General features: G+C 33.0%; 1 protein-coding gene across 1 annotated transcript in view; it reads left to right on the top strand.

Annotated features, from left to right (window-relative positions):
* Nucleotides 1–22,317, top strand: part of LOC113398497 (protein boule) — a 38,887-nt gene continuing 16,570 nt past the window's right edge. The window contains exon 1 of the mRNA XM_026637258.2: nt 1–727. Within this exon, the coding sequence (XP_026493043.1) occupies nt 356–727 (372 nt within the window). The 5' untranslated portion in view covers nt 1–355. The remainder of the gene's footprint in view (nt 728–22,317) is intronic.

Raw genomic sequence — 22,317 nt, 5'->3', positions numbered from 1 at the left:
TCTAACCGCGATCTGATGACCTATTTCCCTCGACTAGTAAAAATAGCGGTCGACAATAGCTCAAACACTATTTTTAGTGCGTATCATTAAAATCTCAAACCACACAACCTTATCTCTTACCTTCGTTGTCTAAGTATCAGTTAAAAAAAAATCATTCAGATTGCGAGTTACCGCGCAACGCACGAAGACATATGTATCTATAACAATATCCTACCGTCAAAATCGATACGCCACAACGAGGCAGTACACGTTGTTGTTTCGAGTGAGTTAGTGCCCGTTTAGTTGTCGCTAGAGTTTTTTTTAGTGTAGTAAACAAGGGAACATGTTTTAAATTAAACATAGACTAAATACAATCATGGAAAGTGTAAAGCGTTACATACGAAGCGAATCCGCGAGCTGTGCTCACATGGTCGAAGAGCTCACCTCGAACAATAGAAAAAGTACAGATCCTCATGAGAAATTAAAGGCGCTGCTCAATTCTCCCGAGGAGGACACGGATGACACCCTGCCTCCATCAGACGCCCCGAAATTCGGTACCGTCATTCATAACAGAATCTTTGTTGGCGGATTCTCTTTGACGACGACAGATGAAGACCTGTGGAAGTTTTTCTCGGGCTTCGCAACCGTCACAGCTGCGAGGGTCATCTATGACAGAGCTGGTGTCTCAAAATGCTACGGCTTCGTGACCTTCGCCAGCCCTCGAGTCGCGAGATTGATAGTCAAGCAGGTCGGTTTTAATTATAGTTTTTCGATATTGTGACAATGAACTTCATTTTAAGATTTCTTCGTTGTGAGTTGAGATATATTTACGCATATCTAATCTTATTGCGTTATCAGTGATATCTCGTATCAAAGCGTTCGTGATAGTCTTGTTGTTCGATATTTTTTTTAATTTTAATCACAATACGTAATTTATCTAAAACATTCTAAATAGGTATATTATTTTAACGGAACTCTTCAAATTTTTTTTTTTTTAATTTATATATTAAAAAAAAATACTTTATAATTTAAATGTAGGTGTTTAATTAAGTGAATATTCCATATATTTCTAGTATTATTATTAATTTAAACTTTACATCGTAGCTAGGAGTACGATGCTCGGAAGACAAAGGAAGGGAGTTTGAAAGGTTCGCGACCTGTTCGCGAAAGTACATTTTTCTAAATCAAAAGAAAATCATAACACATTAAGAGAATTACCTTTTAATTAATTAAAAATTAAATAACTTTATAATAATAGTATGTTGTAATTATTCTAATGTATAGAAAAATAAGTAACTACCAGTTAATGTTATCGTGATAGAAGTTAAACAATTATTTTAATTTTGTATACATAACTGATATTCAATATAATATATAGTATATGTAATTACATAAAGAAAAATAGTTTTATTATATAAAAGGGGTAGTCGGTACTATTGACATTATAAGTTAAAAAAGCAATAAAAAAAAAGTCGCCGTCACGGGTCGCAGGTGTAAAACTTCAAAATTGATGTCGGTCAAATCATTTAATGTTGAACGGAAACTAACACATAAATATTGACCAAAATAAATAAATAAATAAACATAGAGAAAAAAAACAAGATAATTTGTATATTATAGTAACGAATAGTATGGTATACGCAACACGCACACACAACGGATACAGAAAACCGGCGGAGACTGTCCGCATATTCCTATATGACGGCATACGAGAGCGTCATGACGTTTGCCGTCACGGCATATAAGTCCAAAGAGATAAAATCACTGTGTTATACTAACCAGCCCTAATCCTAAGACGTGTCAATAGACATTTCATATCAAAATATATAATATTTTTAATTTTCAAAAAACTTCATTGAATCTCCCCAATATCGTTAAATACAGCTTCCGCGGAAGGTACTAAGTATTATCGTATAAATAATTTATTTGTTAAAGTTTCAATTATCAAAATTATACCGATTATGTATGTAGTGTATTATTTTCAAGACGGATATAGACAGATTATAAATTATGTTGATGTTAGCAAGACATAGCTTATTATGTCAACATATTTCTATATATGTTCGTCGGTCTGGGCGCTTTACAAACGAAACGTTGCCAAAACTATAGCGGATGAAAAAATTATATCCAAGATTTGTCAGCGAAAGAAAATAAATGTACATTTATAATCACTATTTGGTTTAAAAAACTGAAAACAAACTTAATTTTCACTTACCGTCACACTATAACTTTAAGAAAATAAATAATACTTAGTTGGAGGGCATTGTGCGTGCCCTTCTAGGTAGGTACCACCCAATCATCAGATATTCTACCGCCAAATAGCAGTACTCAGTATTATTGTTATAGCACAAGGGCTATACCATCTTAGTGTCTAGGATTAATGTCGCATTGGCAATAAAGGAATGGTTATTATTTCTCAAAGCGCTATGTTCTGTGTGCGGTGGTGACCACTTACCATCAGGCGTTCCATTTGCCCTATCCTACCTACGTCTAAAAAATAAAACATTAATTTGCTAATAATAATTGTAGTTTTATATATAAAAATAAGACGTATGGCGATCAAGTTTGAGGGCGGAATAAAACCTTGCATATCGTAAAGATTGATTACTTTTGATACTATCAAGCAGCGACGTGGGTTTTAGTTAAAACTGCGTGCCTAATGACCACGTATTTACTTATTCTATATATTATAGGACCAGCGCCGGATGAAGAGGTTTCAAGGCCCGCAGGCAACGAATCCCTTATTATTTTCTAAATAAATTGAATATTTCTTAGTCGAGTGTTTGAATAATGGAAACAAATTAAATTCTCTTGCCTCTATAAATACTTATAAACTTTCCATCATTTTTATAATTATTTATAAAAAAATAATCGTTGGGTTGTTTTTTTTTTTAATTTATAATTTCTATTGCTTTTCTAGTGTATAGGTATCGCTTTGAATGTTACCAACATCAGATATTAAGTGCTTAGTGATAAGTTGAATTGTAACTTTGTCAATAAATAAAATAACTTAAAAAAAAAATAGTGCCTCTGAAGTACTCTAAATCTGGTCCTATCCGTAATATTGTTTAAAATATCTATTACCAGTACTATGCTAGCAATCTTGCCACGATTTTACGCAGTCATGATTTGTACAGTAACTATTTTTAATTCTTTTTTATATCTAGTTAAGGCCTTTTATTTAATTTTTTGGGGCAATGTATACGTTTTTACGACAGGATCCCAGAAAACGTTCAAAATTATTCAATTATAAAATTCAAAAGAATCGTTAAAGAGCGTTTGTGTGCTAAAGGATATTACAACACTAATGACTTTTTAGTTGACTGCACACCTTGGGAATGAAATGATCGCCTCCAGGCTGCTTCAAATAACTAAAATATAATTATCATTGTACATAATAATGGTTAAAAAAAAAAAAAAGATATCTCGCTGAGTTTCTTTCGCCGGTTCTTCTCAGGTCCGAGGTGTTAAATTCCGAACCGGTGGTAGATTTTTGTCAATCAATAAGCAAGTGTAAACACTTCTATATTGAATAAAGATTTTTGACTTTGACTTTGACTTTGACTAATGTTAATGATGTAATTGATGTTATATTAGCGATCGCCAGTTCAAACCAAGACAAGCACCTCTCACCTTCATGTGCTTTATTTGTGTTTTAAAACTTGTGTCGAAAATTTGCCAGTACCGTGTAATAATACAATCATCATTGAAGCAACTTGGAAGAGCAATCTACATCTTCTTCTCCACTTTACTTTTTCCAAGTTAAATATTTTTTTAATTATTTAACTAGCAATGTACGTTTGTTAGTTTGTTCAGGTCATAACATAATTAAGAGTTGAACTTGTACATATTGATTAATTTTCGATGACAAAGCATTTTTTTCGTAAGCACTGCTTGATTCGCAGACGAAAGAACTCCTCAACGATCCACAGCAAAGACACGAAATTTTTATATAACAATTTGTTTTTATAAAAAAAAAAAATATTATTAATACATTGTCTGTAAACATTGTTCCAAAAATATTCCAAATTTAAAAAATAAATGTATTGATATTTCGTAAAAAAAAAGAAATATCCACAATTCTTTCTACATTTGAAAATCGTGGTACGTTAAAATAAAATACTTTGAAAATAACTGAAGAGCTCTCCAGCGAGCGGCGAGAGTGTCTCTCATTCAGAAAATGTCTTTTTAACGATTTTAACTTTTGAATTCCATTGAATACTTCTAACTAGTTTCATTCATTTTACGTGAATTTCAGGTATATTTGGGTAAAAGAATCATTATTTATCATTGAAGTTGAGGAACGCTTTGTTCTTTTAACCGACTTCAAGAACGGGGGAACGAATTTAACTTTTTTATATATGAACCAATTGTTTCAGTTATTCCTAACTTGGTCTATTAAAATATTTAAAAGCTTATGACGAAATCAAAATTGATAAATAAGATAAAAAACGTGTACATATTGATTTTTAGGCAGAATATACAAAAAATTAATTGTTTTTATACTGATATACAGTATATCAGTAATTAAAATAGTCCAAAAAAGTAACTACTGAGCTTCTTGTCGATTCTTCCCGGTAGAATCACTTTCCGAAACGAAGGTAGTTTTACATTTAATTCAAAACTGTAACACGATGAATCAAAAGTGCTCTTAAAAGCCTTTTGGAGTAAATAATATCTTGATTTTGATTTACTACATTGCAAGCAATTTTTTTTTTTGTTGATTTCAAATATCAACTTCAGTCAAGATTCCAATTCAACCACAATGTTTAAAGAAAAATAACTGAACTCAAACTAAATCGCTTGCTTTTGATTTTGATCATAATTATTGGGTTTATGATTATTAAATTCTTACTTAAAGCAAACATTCATGCGGTAGGCGAACGAGCAAATGGGCCACCTGATAGTAAGTGGTCACCACCGCCCATAGACAATGGCGTTGTAAAAAATATAAACCATTCCTTACATCACCAATGCGCCACCAACCTTGGGAACTAAGATATTACGTCCCTTGTGCCTGTAGTCACACTGGCTCACTCACCCTTCAAACCGGAACACAACAATACTGAGTACTGCTGTTTGGCGGTAGAATATCTGATGAGTGGATGGTACCTACCCAGACGGGCTTGCACAAAGCTCTACCACCAAGTAATATCAGGTGTTATTCAAGATATGTCTTTTAATTTCTGCTACCATTGTGAATTAATATTTTATACCATTGTATGTGTCAATAATAACACTCAAATTATATACACACTCATTCAAACAGGAACATCATAATACCTAGCATTGCTTTGGCGCTATACATGATGAATTAATGGACCTCGAAACGAACTTAAATATTATAGTATCATTACAGGATTGTTAAAACTTTATGTAGTCTTCTATACTAACTATATGTTTGGATTCTAGACAGTGCGTGGGGCCAGACATGTTTAACCTTATGAATCCGCAACATCAGTATATAAATAAGACTAAGTAAACCTTATCGCCCCGTAAACATAATAAACATAAACAGCCTGTAAATTTCCCACTGCTGGGCTAAGGCCTCCTCTCCCTTTGAGGAGAAGGTATGGAGCATATTCCACCACGCTGCTCCAATGCGGCTTGGTGGAATACACATGTGGCAGAATTTCGTTGAAATTAGACACATGCAGGTTTCCTCACGATGTTTTCCTTCACCGCCGAGCACGAGATGAATTATAAACACAAATTAAGCACATGAAATTCAGTGGTGCCTGCCTGGGTTTGAACCCGAAATCATCGGTTAAGATGCACGCGTTCTAACCACTGGGCCATCTCGGCTCGCCCCGCCCTGTGGCTAATTGCTATACGTTTTATCTAATATAAAAAATATTTAAGTAAATCATCTCATACTCGACGGTGAAGGAAAGCATCCTAAAGAAAGCTAAAATTGTGTCTGATGAAATTTTGTCATATAACTTTGTGAAAAAGGCTGTTATTCTCCTCGAGAGGACAGGAGGGCTTGGCACCGAAGAGGTTACTTATGATGTCCTCAATAGAAATAATTCCTTATCATTTATAATTATAAACTATAAAATTATCGTAATGGAGTACTCAAAGGAAAGCAAGTAATCTATATTTAAATATAGATAAAACACTTTAATGTAACTTGAGTTCGTATCTAGTGAGTGCACTCTAATCTAAGACGGAATTACCAAATTATTGACACGTCCCAGCTTTGCGTATTACAAACATATATAACTGTATTTAACTAACATGACTGTATTTTTAGATGTTGAAAAAGAGTAAATACTGAGTTTCTTGCCGGTTCTTCTCGGTAAAATCTACATTCCGAACCGGTGGTAGGTACACTTAATATAGTTTTTAATTAATATTTCTCGGGAAAACGTCGAAGAAAACCGGAGCAAACTTATGTCTGAAATCGAGTCTTCATTAAACAAAGTCTCGAACTGGGGTCGGCTAAACCTAGTCCATTTCAACCCCAAAAAAACACCATTTGTCGTATCTCCACGATTCAAGAACATTCCGTTAGCCGCCACAGTTAGTATCGGAATACTTGGCGTCGATGTTTCGAGTCTCGTTCAGTTCCGTGGTCAATTGGAAGGCAAAGCCAAATTGAAAGGCCGGCAACGCACCTGCAAGCCCCCCGGTGCTGCAGATGTCCATGGGCGGTGGTAGTCACTTACCATCAGGTGAGCCTCCTGCTCGTTTGCCACATATAACATAAAAAAAAAAATAATTGTTAAATGACGATTGAAAAGTGCTCGTAAAAGCCTACTTTAATAAAGGATATTTTGATTTTTTGCAAGGTTGCATATTCTTAATAAAGAAAATAATATTATATAAAAAAATGTATATTCTATAGCACTCAAGAGCAATTCGCAGTAGCTTTCTAACAGTGAAAAAAAAATAGAATTGGACCATTAGCGCTGGAGATTACCCCATACATACGAACATTAATATTAGTATTACATAGCCTAAGTGTGAAATATAATGCATAGTATTAAAAAGGCTTAAGAAAGCTATTTATGGGGTAATTAGGTAAACAATGTTGTCTCTTTCTTACGAATATAAAATCAATAATCACGGAAAGAGAGCATTCAGCGTTTAACCAACACCTGCGAAATAACCCGCGTTTATAAGGAAGGCCGTTGACATAAGACATCAGTCAAATCTAACTAATACAATTAAAACAGACATGGTATGATCCCGAATTTGACTTATTTTGGTAGTAATTTAAAAAATACGAATGGTTACTTACTTATTTAAAAAATATGAAAATTTGAGTGAACATATAAATTATATAAATTTTCAAGTTTCGAATTACTGTTTCTACTCTTATTGTTTTATTTCATTACATAATATGTAGTTAAAAAAAAAAAAAAAATGAAAAATAGTTTATTCTTTATCAAGTTGTACATAGCAAATAAAGGTTGGGACCCTCTAGTGAGCATAATATAATACTCGTGACAGAAGGGCCCGCTCTTCCATAACATACAATTCTGTCCATGTTCTTAAAAAGAATAAACAATATCTTACTAAGTTAAAATGGTAGAAAAGATAAATTACTGGGCTTATCGCCGGTTTTTCTCGGACGAATCTACTTTCCGGATCGATTTATTTAACACACGTAACGTGAAGATTCAAAAGCGATTTTATCATCCTACCTGAATAAATTATATTTTGATTCTGCATCCATTTTTTATTGATAACACTACAGCTCGTCAATATTAAACAAAAAACAAGAAGATCTGTTGATGAACAGATTAGGAAAGGGTACTGATATGAGTTCTTAAAAACTTTGCCTGTCTATATACCTACTAATATGTAATATGTTTTGTTCTTCGTTGTAGGTTATTATAATATTATCATCATCTTATTTAGCCCATTTTAATCACTCGTGGATATAGGTGTCTCTTCTCGAGTACAAATTTTCATGATCCTGCACTGAGCGAAATCTTTGAGCATATGCCATGTTTTTAAATAATTTCTAAAATTCTCAAATAATACCGAAGAAATGAATAAAACTCCTTCGTATCTTTTACGTTACAGTAATTTAGAGAAACAAAACTAAATGTTATGCCGACGACGAATATTACCACCCAATCTCATCTCGTCTCTCGTATTTCGTATTTCGGCCATCTTACTGCGATCGCCAATCCAACTGGCAAGTACATTATGCTGTACACTCTGGATCCCAAAAACCACACCCGTAGTTCGTGTTGACACGTATTACAACGTTCCGAAAATGTCAACATTATATTTTCATTTTCGAGACCCTATATTGGGGTGAACCAAACGTAAGAAGCGAAACGTAATTCAGAAATCAGCCCCTTTGATACATATTTTTACAATCATTTTTCCTTTTGGGATGTCTTTGTCTAGAAGTGGACGTCTTTCGGCTAGGATATGATGAAAATTTATAGTAAAAATCTAGAGGATGTCATAAAATGAAATAGTCTTGGATTAATTAAAAAAGTTTACATTTCACCGAGGATTAATCCTGCGTAATTCTCTTGCGTGTAATTACTATTTAGCTTTGCTGTCGTCCTATTAGCTTCGTTAAATTGCTAAATAAACTGACAAAATTGTCTTATAAAATCCCTTAATAAGATTATATTAGCAAGAACATATGTCTTATTATATCATCTTCACGTCCCAATTTTTAAGGTTTAGAGACATTGCTTAATGCTCAGTTACTTTATTCAAGAAACGATTCGTTTTGCTTACGGATAGTGGAATTCTTGTTGCTCATGATCATTGTCTTGTTAGACACAAATCAGATACTAGTATTTGAAAAGTTACGAATCAGATACTAGTATTTGAAAGAGGCTGCGAGGCGATAATTTGTTTCCCAAGCTCCAAATTTCCAAATACCTAAGATGGTAGTTCATCTAACTGGCAAAAGATGCTTAACAGGATTATATTGTAATTATATAAATATTCCACTGCCAAAGAAGAAAGGGTGGTGACGCACTGTCATTTTAAGGAATGGTTTTATACAGTGTTAAAGTTGCGGTGGTGACCACTTCAATCAGGCCAATTTGCCAGTCTATGAGAAAAAAATGAAACCTTTGATTTATATTTTTTGTAATTAATACGACTATGTTTTAGGTTAAACAATATTCTTACTTATGAATCTGTAAGGTACCAAAGTATAAGGTTAATAGATATTTTTGTCATGTCATAATAGTAATAGTATCTGTGAATTCATTTTCGAAATGTATTAAAACCGACGAGATAGAACGTGAAATGAAACGTCGCATTGCGATGACGGACGCTTTGTCTGCCGTGAAAAAAAAATCACATAAAAAAAATATCAACTTTTTGTCCTATATACGAAATGTGGTATAGTTCCGCGAATCTACTTTCACGAAATGTTTTATGTCAAAGGGGATCACATTATGACTTATAGATCGTTTTTCTTACGAAGGCACTCCCCTCCACCTTAAATTGTCTACCTTCGTGACTCAATAGAGATATACTTGTTTTACCACTAAACATAACGGAGCCATTACCGTTTCCCAAAACACCCATTCAATCACAATATTCAATAGGTGTAACAATTGCTGTTGATAAATAAATAACCAATAAATGCTATTAGTTGGATGATGGTGCCATCGTGTCCGTCTGACTTGCTAGCGCAGGGCTTGCCTTACTCTCATAATCAGATAGCCTGGTAATCAGTCACGGCCGCAAGTAATCGTAGGAGTCGTCGGTAATGTGAGGCAATGTTGACAGTGCCAAGTTCTAGACACCATGCTGTTACAGAGGATTCGTCTACAAAAGAAATGGGTATCCTGATAAAGTTATCGTGAATTTAAACTCCGGTTTGAACTCAAGACCTTAGGATATGTAGCCTTATCGGCTAGCTACTAGACATATGATGCAGTTATTGCAAACTTATAATACTAATTAATATTATGAATGCAAGAGTATGTCTGTTTGCTACGCTTTCACGTTTTCAAGTTGCCAGAAAATAATACGGGCCTGAACCTGCGGCTTTACCCGCGTGAAATTTAAAAAACTTTACATATAGCACATTTCAGCACTCCACATTTTACCCACTCGAGGGGTAGATTAAGAATAGTAGCCTATGTTCCTCCCCGGGGGCTCAAACTATCATAACATAACATACATAATCAGCCTGTAAATTTCCCACTGCTGAGCCTCCTCTCCCGTTGAGGAGAAGGTATGGAGCATATTCCACCACGCTGCTCCAATGCGGGTTGGTGGAATACACATGTGGCAGAATTTCGTTGAAATTAGACACATGCAGGTTTCGTCACGATGTTTTCCTTCATCGCCGAGCACGAGATGAATTATAAACACAAATTAAGCACATGAAAATTCAGTGGTGCCTGCCTGGGTTTGAACCCGAAATCATCGGTTAAGATGCACGCGTTCTAACCACTGGGCCATCTCGGCTCGAACTATCTCCCCACCAAATTACATCTAAATCGGTTCAATGTTTTAAGCGTGAAGAGGTAACAGACAGACCTGACTTGACTTGATAGATGATACACAGCGAAGTCCTTGAAGAATCGGGTTACCACTTAAGAATTCCTTAATCCTTTTTTATTCTATCTTTCTAGTGAACAGACGTGTTGTTCGTGCTTAGGTTTAGGTATATCCTTTTTCGAAAGGTATTCTACTCTTCAACTTTGTTTGTTCGATGTGCCTGTTTTAGATTTTTTTATAGAGGGACTTAATACATTATGTCAGGATATTTTAAGATAATTTCTATTTCTTTATTATTTTACAATATTTTAAAGTTATAAGACAATAAAAGATTTATAGAAATATGTAGTAATCGTAATATTGTATCAATTAATATTTACATTAACACCAATTACCTTAATCAAAATCAAAATATACTTTATTCAAGTAGGCTTTTACAAGCACTTTTGAATCGTCATTTAACAAACTATTTAAAGTAAAGCTACCACCGGTTCGGAATGTAGATTCTACAAAAATACAGTCATGTTAGTTAAATACAATTATACTAACCTTGTATATATAATACTAACTTTGTATATTGATAATTGCAAAAACACAATTCATATATTCATCAATAATTTAACAAGCAATAACAATTATACTATATCACAAAATTATATCGTACCTTAAATGTTAGCACCTTGCTGCTTCAAGAGGAGTAAAGTGTAAAGTAAAAGTCGAAGTACCGAGCTTCTATCACTTATATAAGCCTCACTACAAATCAAGTACCCTCTTATTTAATATCAATGTTATCAACACAATTCAAAAATAACTTAAATTAAATTATTGTTATTACAGAATTGATTAAAACATACAATACATAGTGTAAGCCTTGTTTGTAATTGTTTAATTATTTATTTATTTCTTACTTAATCTGACACCTGCATGTTTTGATATCCAGGTACCATCAAAATCAAAATTTCACTAGTGTTTCCTATCCATCATGTAATGTACCTTCGATCTTCAGTAAAAAAGTACTTTCATACCTTAATTAAACACAGTAAAACACGGTTCAAAATTTTATGAGAATATCTTTCTATTAATTTTATGAACATTTGCAATCAAGTTCGACTCGTTTTGACAAGAGAATTAATTTGTCATTGTTGTAATTATTGTTAGTTATTTTTTTTTTTTAATTCATTTAATTTTTCTGCTAATTGTTTAAATGTTAAATAATTAATAAGCGTCTATATTGCAGTCTGTAGTATTTATTAAATAGAGTATTGTTAAAAAAATTGTTATTGGAGGCTAACGTAACTATTAATGCTGTATATACCTATTAAGTGTTTGAAATTGTATCTGTCATTTTATTGTATTCTTGTTTTAAGTGCTATATTTCAAATACTGTGGTGTATCGATTAAATAAATAAATAAATAAATAAATAAGAGAATTTTTGGGTGCCTAAATTATCAGGGCAAACATTTGCGTTAATAATTCACCTCATGATCGGCGGTAATGAAAAACATTGTGGTGTCGGATTAAATTTTGCCACGTGTGCAATGCAGGTTGCATTGGAGCAGCGTCCAAATCTTCTCGAGGAGACGATAAGAAATACAGACTTTTACTTTACTAGTTTTATCGTGTGAAGTTTTCACCCAAGCCGTCATAGTTCCGTTTTGGACGATCTGCACAAGACACAATTCTCTCAATAGTTTCGTTCGAAATACATATATTAAAATTTAAAGTTAAAAACATTTCCTGTAAGGTAGCTCTTGACCGAATTTCTTAAAACTTTCTTGGCCGTAAGTCAAACTTCTTTATTGATTGTTGCTTGACTTGCATCACATAAATGTCGTTTGGGAATTGTCGTTTCCGAGATTTATTGGACAAATTCGAATAATGATAGAACCCACTCGATGGGATTAAAAATAAAATACACACGTTCCTTGTCTTTACGACGATTATTATTCGAAATTTTTGCTGTTCGAATATTTTTTCAGTGACCCTTACATTTTTGAGAAATATGAGAATTTTATTTAGTTTAATAAGCATCTGATGATAAAGTGGATTTTTTTATGAGATTGATGATGATAGAAAATGTTCATGCTGTATAAATTTTAAATGCCTGAACAGATTAGGATACATTGAGTATCATTAGAATAAAGAAACTAAACCTCATTTTGAGTGATGTTGATATTTATACATATTAATTGAAATATAGATTTTTAATTCAATATGGCACCATTTTTAAGCAGTACAATGTCTTAAATTTTTTAATCGTATTGCTATCACAGTTTAAGCTCATAAATTTATTTATTTTAATATTAAAACGACATCATAATAAATTTGTCGTTTATTCCACAGATAAAAATAAACATTAAATCGATTAGATGAAAATAAGCGCTCGATTCCAATTCACACGAAGTAATCATTCAATATATAAAATATACGAAGATTAGATATTATTATCAATTCTATAATCTTGTTCACTTACTTATTATAATTATAAATGCGAAAATGAGTTTGTTTTTTACGTTTTCGCTTAACTACTAAGCCAATTGTGATGCGGCTTGCCAAATGCAGGTACATTTAAATAACACATTTTGTTATAAGAATTATAAATAATATGATACCACACCGACGAGGACTTAAAAAAAGGGAGGAGGTAGGAGGTGAATTAAAAAGAAAGTTAGGTAGAAGGGTGCCGTACCGTAATCTATAAAAACACCAAATAAATTATGTCTGTTGTATCGGAGCCTAACTTAAATATTTATTTTATTGTGTTTTTAGTATTTGTTTTTCTAACGGCAACAGAATAACACCATCTTTAAAAAATTCAAGTGTCACGGTTCATGTGATACAGCCTGATGACAGACTAATAGACAGACGGACGGACAGCGGAGGCCTATTAATAGGGACCGTTTTACCCTTTGAGTACGGAACCTTCAAAAGCCTAAAATGTCCTTTGCCGGGACTCAAACAATCACCATACATACATACATACATATATATATATATATATATCCTCCTAATCGTTTCAGCGGTTTAAGCATGTAGGAAGGAACAGACAGACTTACGCTATAATATCAATATAGATATTTCTCTTCCATAAGAATATTAAAATTAATATAACAATAATATATATTTGCTTAAACGAACAAACGTGAAAGGCAAATTAATAATCTGTGTTTGAAATAACAATTAAAATACCGTTTAAAAATATGCTTTGTATAAATTCCCGTACAAAAATCTTAATTATTCCCTTTGAACCTTAAATAATTCCATTATTTGAATGGATTGGGCTGACAACTCGATGTTATATTTTGTTAATTGAATGAATACTCGTATTATGAATAGTTCCGTGGAATGGATTGGAGAACCGATTCTTACTAATATTATAAATTCGAAAATTTGGATGGATGGACGTTAATATGCTACTCAACTAAGCCGGAACATTTGTATATCTTCTCAGATATAATTAAAAAATCAAATTCCTTTATTAAATGTAACTTACTTATTGATTGTCAAATTATGATAAATACGTACCACAGGTTTTTCATTCGATGTGCTAGAAAAACAGCGTTGTTGAATATAATCTTTAAATCTTCCCTTCAAGAGAAGTGGAAGTATTTGCCTTGGGACATTACTTCTAGACACTAACAAATCAAGTTCAATAATCTCGTAATAGAATATTCTTACATTTGTAAAATAAATTGAAGCTTTTTATTTTATATATTTAAAACTACTGTTTTTTTTAAAACTAAATATTGTATAACTAATATGTAAAAAAAAAAAATATATTTAAAAAAGTAACCCTCTAGTTTTTGAAACGCTGATCAAAACCCAATTAACTTATTTCGCTTAAATCTAAATTCCGATTGGTCGGTAACGGCCGATGACGCTATAGAAGACCAATGAGCGTTGAGATTAAATCTAAATGAATAAAACCAGCGTTTCAAGAACTGAACATTAGTGGAGCGTTCGAAATTTAAATATTTCATTGTTTGTAAACGTTTATTATTTACAAAAGAACTTGGGCAGGGTGAAGGATTTTCCTCTTACCCTTTCAGTGAAGAGAACAAGGGATAAGCCCTGTAGAATGCATTTACCTGTTATATTATAAAAAAACATGAAGATAGACATGTTGAGTGACATTGTTTCTGATATTGGTATTTAAATGTAAATATGTTTTGTTTGAACATATCAAATTTATAAAATAATATTATATTAGTGTTTGGGTTTGATCTTTCAGACTGTTTTACTTAAAATGTTTATTTTGAGAATATATCTCAATAATTAATCTATACATATAATAAAATCGGAGTGTCTGTTTGTCATATAAAATAAACGCGTTTTACTAAATGCATATGCATATGTATGTATACACGGTATGTATACAACTTTTGTCTGTCTGTTTGTTCCGGCTAATCTCTGGAACGACTGGACTGATTTTGACGGGACTTTCACTGGCAGATAGCTGATGTAATAAGGAGTAACTTAGGCTACTTTTATTTTAGAATTATATGTAAAATAATAAAAAAGTCACGCTTTTTTATTAAATTCAAACGCGCACGAAATCGCGGGCGCAGCTAGTAAATCATATAATATAATTCAAAACTGCATGATTAAAAAAATAAATTGATTTTGAATTGCAAAATAATTTTCTGTAACGCTGTTTACAAATAAATTATTAACTTTATGCCAATGAAGTTGGGGAAGAAATGATCGGACTGGCTATTTTTAATATTGTTTTTTTTTAATTTATTTAATTCAACGCAAATAACTTAATAAGTAAAGATCTATTCACTCGCGATGGCGAGCCCCTTCACGTCAAATTATCATCGGTGTCTTTTAGTGTGAGTGAGTGACTTTCGTGGTGACAATGTGTTGATGTGCGTGAAACGATTAAAAGTAGAGATAGAAAAAAAAAATCAAATTATATTATAGTAGTAATTTTATTTCATTAAAATGCTAAATATTTAATGCAGAAGTATACCCCATATTAGGCAACAAGTTTGTTTAGGAGATTTAAATAATAGATAGACAGAGATAAGATTAATCTGATGTTGTATTTATCTTTAATAGATACAATTTTATGGACACTGTGTTATCAATCTACTTGTTGTATAAATGGAAAAAACGTATGATAACTGACACAGATCGATTTATTTGAGATACAGTGCTTATTAATATTGAAAACCATTCTTGTCAATATTCTGTAAATGTAAAAAAAACATGAATATGTTATGTTCTTTACAGAATTTAAAATTATTATACAGATTAGAAAGCCCAGGAACAACAACCAAGTTATTGGTAATATCGGTTTGACGAGTGAGTGAGCGAGTGGAACTGGACACAAGAGACATAACATCTTAGTTCCCAAGATCGTTGACGCATTGGAGATGTAAGGAATGGTTAATATTTCTTACAGCGCCAACAAATAGACAATAATCGAATGAGATTAAGCAATATTTATCGAGTATCATTATGATTTTTATTGAACACATTGTAATATCTTTTGTAATTAAAAAAAAAAACTAAAGTAACACTGCCGAATAAAAGGCTTTACCTCAAATGGTATATCTTTATCTTATTCTACATGCTGTTCCAATTACAATAGGTTAGCTGATGCACAATTTTATCTAACATGTGCAGGTTTCCTCGGCATGTTTTGAATTTAACTGTTTGAATTTAACTGCCATTTTTTAAATGATTTAAAAAAAAAGTAAGTAGTAGTTTTTCTTTTTTTACAGATTTAGAAAAATATTTTATGTTTGGGTGCAAATATCTCTCGTGTAGTCCCATTTAAATTTGGAGTCTTTTAATTTCTTTTTTGTTATGTTTGGCAGTGTGTTTTCGAATAAAGCCTTTATTTGAATATTATGATTATAAGTTATATTAGCATAAATTAAAAGGGAAATGAAAATTGGATCTTCAAAGAAGATTCACGTGTTCCAACCAGCTGGACCCTAGCAGCTCTTAACATTACTTTTTAATAAAACACATAGTACAATTTTGACTTCATTTTATCTCTTCCAAGGACGAGTGTTGGCTGCATTTTGATAACGTTTGGTTTATCGTTGTGATGGAGAAGTTCTTTGTTTTCATAATTCTTATCGCTATCATTGATAAGCGAGACGAATCCGTTATCAAAATTGTACCTTATGGCCTTAGAAATAATATCATCATTCAAACCATAATTTTTCGACTTTTGGTATCTAAAATTTTCATCTCTGATGATAAATTTTTTTTTTAGCTCCGCTCTATTGTGTTCGCTTGAAAATATTTAAATGTTTTAATTTTTTTAAATGTCATGAGGTATGTTTGTATGTATGCATGAGGTGTGTAATGTTTAACCTTTCTTTAACCTTGCCTGAATGGCGCTGCATTAATTTAAACGTGAGCGCTGTAATTTCTTTGAACTCTGCCTCACATTTTTATGGTTTCATTCAAAATTTATCACAAAAGAAACGTGTTATCGTAATCTCGATCTAAATCTGAAATAAGTGAGTGACTTTCGAAATCGAAATCAAAATATACATCATTTAGTTAGGCTCTTATTAGCACGTCAGAATCGTTATTTAAAAAAAACATATATATAAAACTAATATATTTTGAAGGTTGATTCTACCGACAAGAACCGGCAAGAAACTCAGAAATTAGTATTATTCACATTTTGAGCCGAGATGGCTCAGTGGTTAGAACGCGTGCATCTTAACCGATGATTTCGGGTTGAAACCCAGGCAGGCACCACTGAATTTTCATGTGCTTAATTTGTGTTTATAATTCATCTCGTGCTCGGCTGTGAAGGAAAACATCGTGAGGAAACCTGCATGTGTCTAATTTCAACGAAATTCAGCCACATGTGTATTCCGCCAACCCGCATTGGAGCAGCGTGGTGGAATATGCTCCAAACCTTCTCCTCAAAGGGAGAGAAGGCCTTTAGCCCAGCAGTGGGAAATTTACAGGCTGCTAATGCTAATGCTACGTTTTGTTTACCTTTCATCTTTAGATTATTGCAGATGACATTAAATAACAATTAAATTTTGTTATTTAATGCAATATTTTATGATCTTATACAGTATAAAAATATTAAATCATTACGTTCTTAAAAGATAAAGGAATTTTAATCTTAATATTAATATTAAAAAATTCATTATTACTTAACATATTTAATGAATTACGACAATATCAATTCAATTCCATTTTTACTATGTGGACATTCCATCGCTGGGCAGCAATAAAATTTGTATTCCGACATTACACATACTGTATTAAAGGGTGAGTGGACCAGTGTAACTACAGGTGCAAGAGACATAACATCTTAGCTCCCTAAGTTTTAGCGCATTGGTGATATGAGGAATGCTCGATATTTTAACAGAGCCAATGTTTATGATGGTGAACATTTCAACTCGTACCTATATCGCATCAGGTCGCCATTTGCCAAAAAATGAAAACAATTCATCCATTGATTATTTAGTAGAAAACTTCGAGCCTAGGACCTAATGTGTGACCTTTTTGTTGAGTATAAATACTTGTTGAGTATACATACTAAATTAAGTTTATCTTTTCATTCCAGCGATTTGTAGAATTTCAATTTAAGTTTTCAATTTTTAGCTTAAACATTCTATTGGTATTTACTATTAATTGTGACATAGTTATTTTTCCTGATAATATGTTTTGTTACTTAACTTTCAAGACTAATTTTCCGTTGATGGATGGGGTGGGGAGTTGGCGTTTAAATATTAATTCGTGTGTCGTATCAACGCTGTACATCGTTGAAGAGTTTCTTCGTCTGGTGTCAATTCAGGGCGTAGAATCTGGCCAAGCTGACCATAAAAACGCACTATCATCTGTCAAATATTGCTAGTTAAATAAAACTTTGTTAAAACTTACCAAAATGTTTTGAATAGCAAATGGAGCAATTCATCACTAAAATACAAGTAATTTTAACGATGTGATTCACGAAAACAAGCGAACGAACCGCGCTCGTTTCAAGCGATCTTTTTATATATTGCGATTACCTGCAAAATGTCTGAGCCCAATTGGAAGATTTTAACTTTATTCTATTGAAATATAAACTCCTACATCTTTTTCCTATACATACTGTTTTCCAGGAAAACGGGATAATATTTGTATATATGTTTTCTATTCCAAATAACTAGGCAGTTTGGAAAATGGGTCACTTCATCATAAGTTAACACCAACTATACAAATTAGAACCGTATGAAGTTTTAACCATTCTTTGCATTTTCAATTAATATGCTATGACTCCAGTGTGCAGACGTATCTTAGCAATGTTAAGTTTTGCTATTTAGCGGCAGAATATGTGGTGGTAACTACTTACACAGGCTTGCACAAAAATATCCTCTTTAAATACAGTCAGGATTTGTTTATCTATATCTTACTCTCGGTTCCCAAGAAAGAAAAAACGAGAGGTATCAGGGGACACCCGGTTCGAACGAAGTTGCTTTTGCTATATATTCTGTATTACATAAGTCACGATGAAATAAATAAATTTAAGAATAATGAAATGACAAAAAAAACTAAGTAATATTATAGCGAGCCGAGATGGTCCAGTGAGCCGAGATGGCCAAGTGGTTGGAACGCGTGCATCTTAACCGATGATTTCGGGTTCAAACCCAGGCAAGCACCACTGAATTTCATGTGCTTTATTTGTGTTTATAATTCATCTCGTGCTCGGCGGTGAAGGAAAACCTCGTGAGGAAACCTGCATGTGTCTAATTTCAACGAAATTCTGCCACCAACCCGCATTGGAGCAGCGTGGTGGAATATGCACCAAACCTTCTCCTTAAAGGGAGAGGAGGCCTCAGCCCAGCAGTAGGAAATTGACAGGCTGCTGATGATAATGATGAATATTATAAGCATATATTAGAAAGAGATCGTGAGAAATAGAAAGAGAGGAAAAGGTGTCTGAAAGGGTTACGTCCCTTTCAGGCACCTTTATCCCTACGTGATGATTTCTGCCAGTTCACTGTACTATAGGCCGTGTAAAAGACCTTGGTTTCAAAAAACAAATAACGAGCGTTGATTTCGTCTGTCGAAAGACGAAAGTGTATGAATATTACATAACGTATACGATTTACCGCGTAACGATTGAAGTATTGAATTGAATAATTTAGCCGTATCACGTAAGGGACGTTCGAAATCGGCTTTACAATTGTCGAAATTTCCTACCCTCTTTTGTGTCTTACTTATAAAGTAAAGGAGCTTAACACTTACTCTAGCTTTCTAACATTCGCCCACTTCCCGATAATCACTCCAAATTATTTGTTCACTCCTTAATCCTCGCATGAACGTGTTCTCTTATTGGCGGACTGGCATCTTGACCTGATGGTAAGTGGCCACGACTACCCATAGACATTGGTAGTGTAAGAAATATTAATCAATCCTCATATCAATTTGCCATCAATCATGGAAACTAGGATGTGATTCTTGTGAATTCGTGACATTAGCTCGCTCACCCTTCAAACCGGAACACAACAAATCTAAGTATTGTTGTTTGGCGGTGTTAAGGGCTTGCACAAAACGTTACCACCAATTGAAACTGTTCTGCACATATTACCGTTTTACATTTTAATGTTTTGACTAATAATTTCAGATACAAATGTATTACATGATATTACGAAGTGTTTAAAAAATCAATATACGTATTTTAGTTATGTTGTGATATATTTAAATAAACATATAATCAGAGCAAATCAGCCACACAAGTAGGCAGGTTCGGTAGGTAGGTTATTATATTATTTTAATTCTATAGAGAGCAGCATATCGTCATTGCAAAGGCAAAAAGACTAAAGCACCAAAATGGTACTATTAAGAAATGGCGCTTAAAGTTGAGTTCGTAAAACTCAGTTTCCAAAATTACTGAAGATATTATACTTACTTGTAATAATTAATAAAATTTTAACGTAAAAAAATCTGATTTCGAATAATATTAAAATAATTTTCTATAAACAAAATTTGAGTCCATACAAAAAAATTATTCCGTATTTTCCACCCTTAGTACTTACTTTCGCTTTAAATTCAAACGAAAAATGAAATTTTAATAACAAAAATAATGGAGGTTCTCAATTCGTTTGTACTTCTTACAACAAAGTGACTTCCTCATTTTTTGAAGTCAGCTAATAATAGATAAATATAGTATTAACGGCAATATTTAGCACTGTATTGTTAAACAGGGATTTGTCTCTTTCTGATATAAACGATTTGACATTTCAAGAAGAGGACAGGACATTGTTTAAATATTCTCTCATATAAATATAACTTTAATGAATAGTATTTCAATGCCGTTTTGTATTCATTAAGGTAATAATGTAATTTTAGCAATCGTTTGTATTACCTTTTGACCTTTGAAATACGAGTATGAAAAGTATTCACAATCCTCTTGGCCTTTAAATGTTTGAAATTCTACTCATTTCTTTGACCTTTTTTAAGTACCGTTACGTTAATTACAGCAAAGATCTTTGTAACAATTTTTCATTTAACAACGGTTAGACCTATCCTCTTTTATTTAATGCAATGGTCATATCTTTGTTGCAATCTCTTAAAAGCGAAGAGATATTAATGGAACTCTATCTATTGAGAGCTAAGATAGTCTAGTGATTAAATTACGTTAATTTTAACCGAAAACTGATTCGAACTCGAGCACATACTACTGAATTTTCTTCTTACTTCTCGTGCTAGATGGTGAAGGAAAATAGCGTAAGGATACCTGCATATGTTGGATGTAACTTTGACACATGTGTGATATTGATTTCCAAAAGGGCATTCAATGAGACACTTTTTTAGATACGATCTGAATTTTATACGAACATTTGGCAAAATATTTTTCAACTTGCAACTAAACAGAAACTAAAAATAATTTCGTATTGTTGTATGTTAACATTTCTAAATGAAAAAGCTCTCTGTTTAGGTTGAATCGTTTGATTAATATCAGACATATATTTGGATTGACCAATTGACTCAATAGCTGAATTGAGTTTAATTTTAATTTTGCTTTACATATATTGAGCCGAGATGGCCCAGTGGTTAGAACGCGTGCATCTTAACCGATGATTTCGGGTTCAAACCCAGGCAGGCACCACTGAGTTTTCATGTGCTTAATTTGTGTTTATAATTCATCTCGTGCTCGGCGGTGAAGGAAAACATCGTAAGGAAACCTACATGTGTCTAATTTCAACGAAATTCTGCCACATGTGTATTCCACCAACCCGCATTGGATCAGCATGGTGGAATATGCTCCATACCTTCTCCTCAACGGGAGAGGAGGCCTTAGCCCAGCAGTGCGAAATTTACAGGCTAATGTATGTTTTATGTTACATTTATTACTGTTACATTTCAATTTTTTTATGATATAGGTAAGCGGACGAGCAAATTGGCACCTAATGGTAAGTGGTCACCACCGCCCTTAGACAATAGCGCTGTAATAAACGTTAACTATTCCTCACATCGCCAATCCGTCACCAACTTTTTGATCTATGATGTTATGTTCCTCGTGCTTGTAGTTAATCGGAATGCAAAATACTGGATACTGATGTTTGGCGGAGGAAGATCTGATCAGTGGCTAGTACCTACACCGACCACCAAGTATCAATACAAATAATCACAGATTTCAATGGTTGCAACATCGTCCTGTGGGTATATGTCCATTTACCAAATCAACGCTTGATATCGTCGATCCAACGACTAGTTTTGTCCCTATATAAGGATAGTAATTAACTTCATCGCCATAAAATTGTATTTGGCAATAAATTGGTATATTCAAATTGGCCGATAAAGGCCAAAGTTTCTGAGATCATTGGTTCAAACCTTGGACTGAAATTGGAATGAAATTGGAAATTGGTGGAAGACATCTCAAGAGGACCAATATCAATTTCTAAAGCATCTTA

Source organism: Vanessa tameamea, chromosome 26, assembly GCF_037043105.1.
Source record: "Vanessa tameamea isolate UH-Manoa-2023 chromosome 26, ilVanTame1 primary haplotype, whole genome shotgun sequence".
NCBI classification, from domain to species: Eukaryota; Metazoa; Arthropoda; class Insecta; order Lepidoptera; family Nymphalidae; genus Vanessa; species Vanessa tameamea.
The sequence above is the reverse complement of the archived record's forward strand: the minus strand, read 5'-3'. Positions and strand labels throughout refer to the sequence as shown.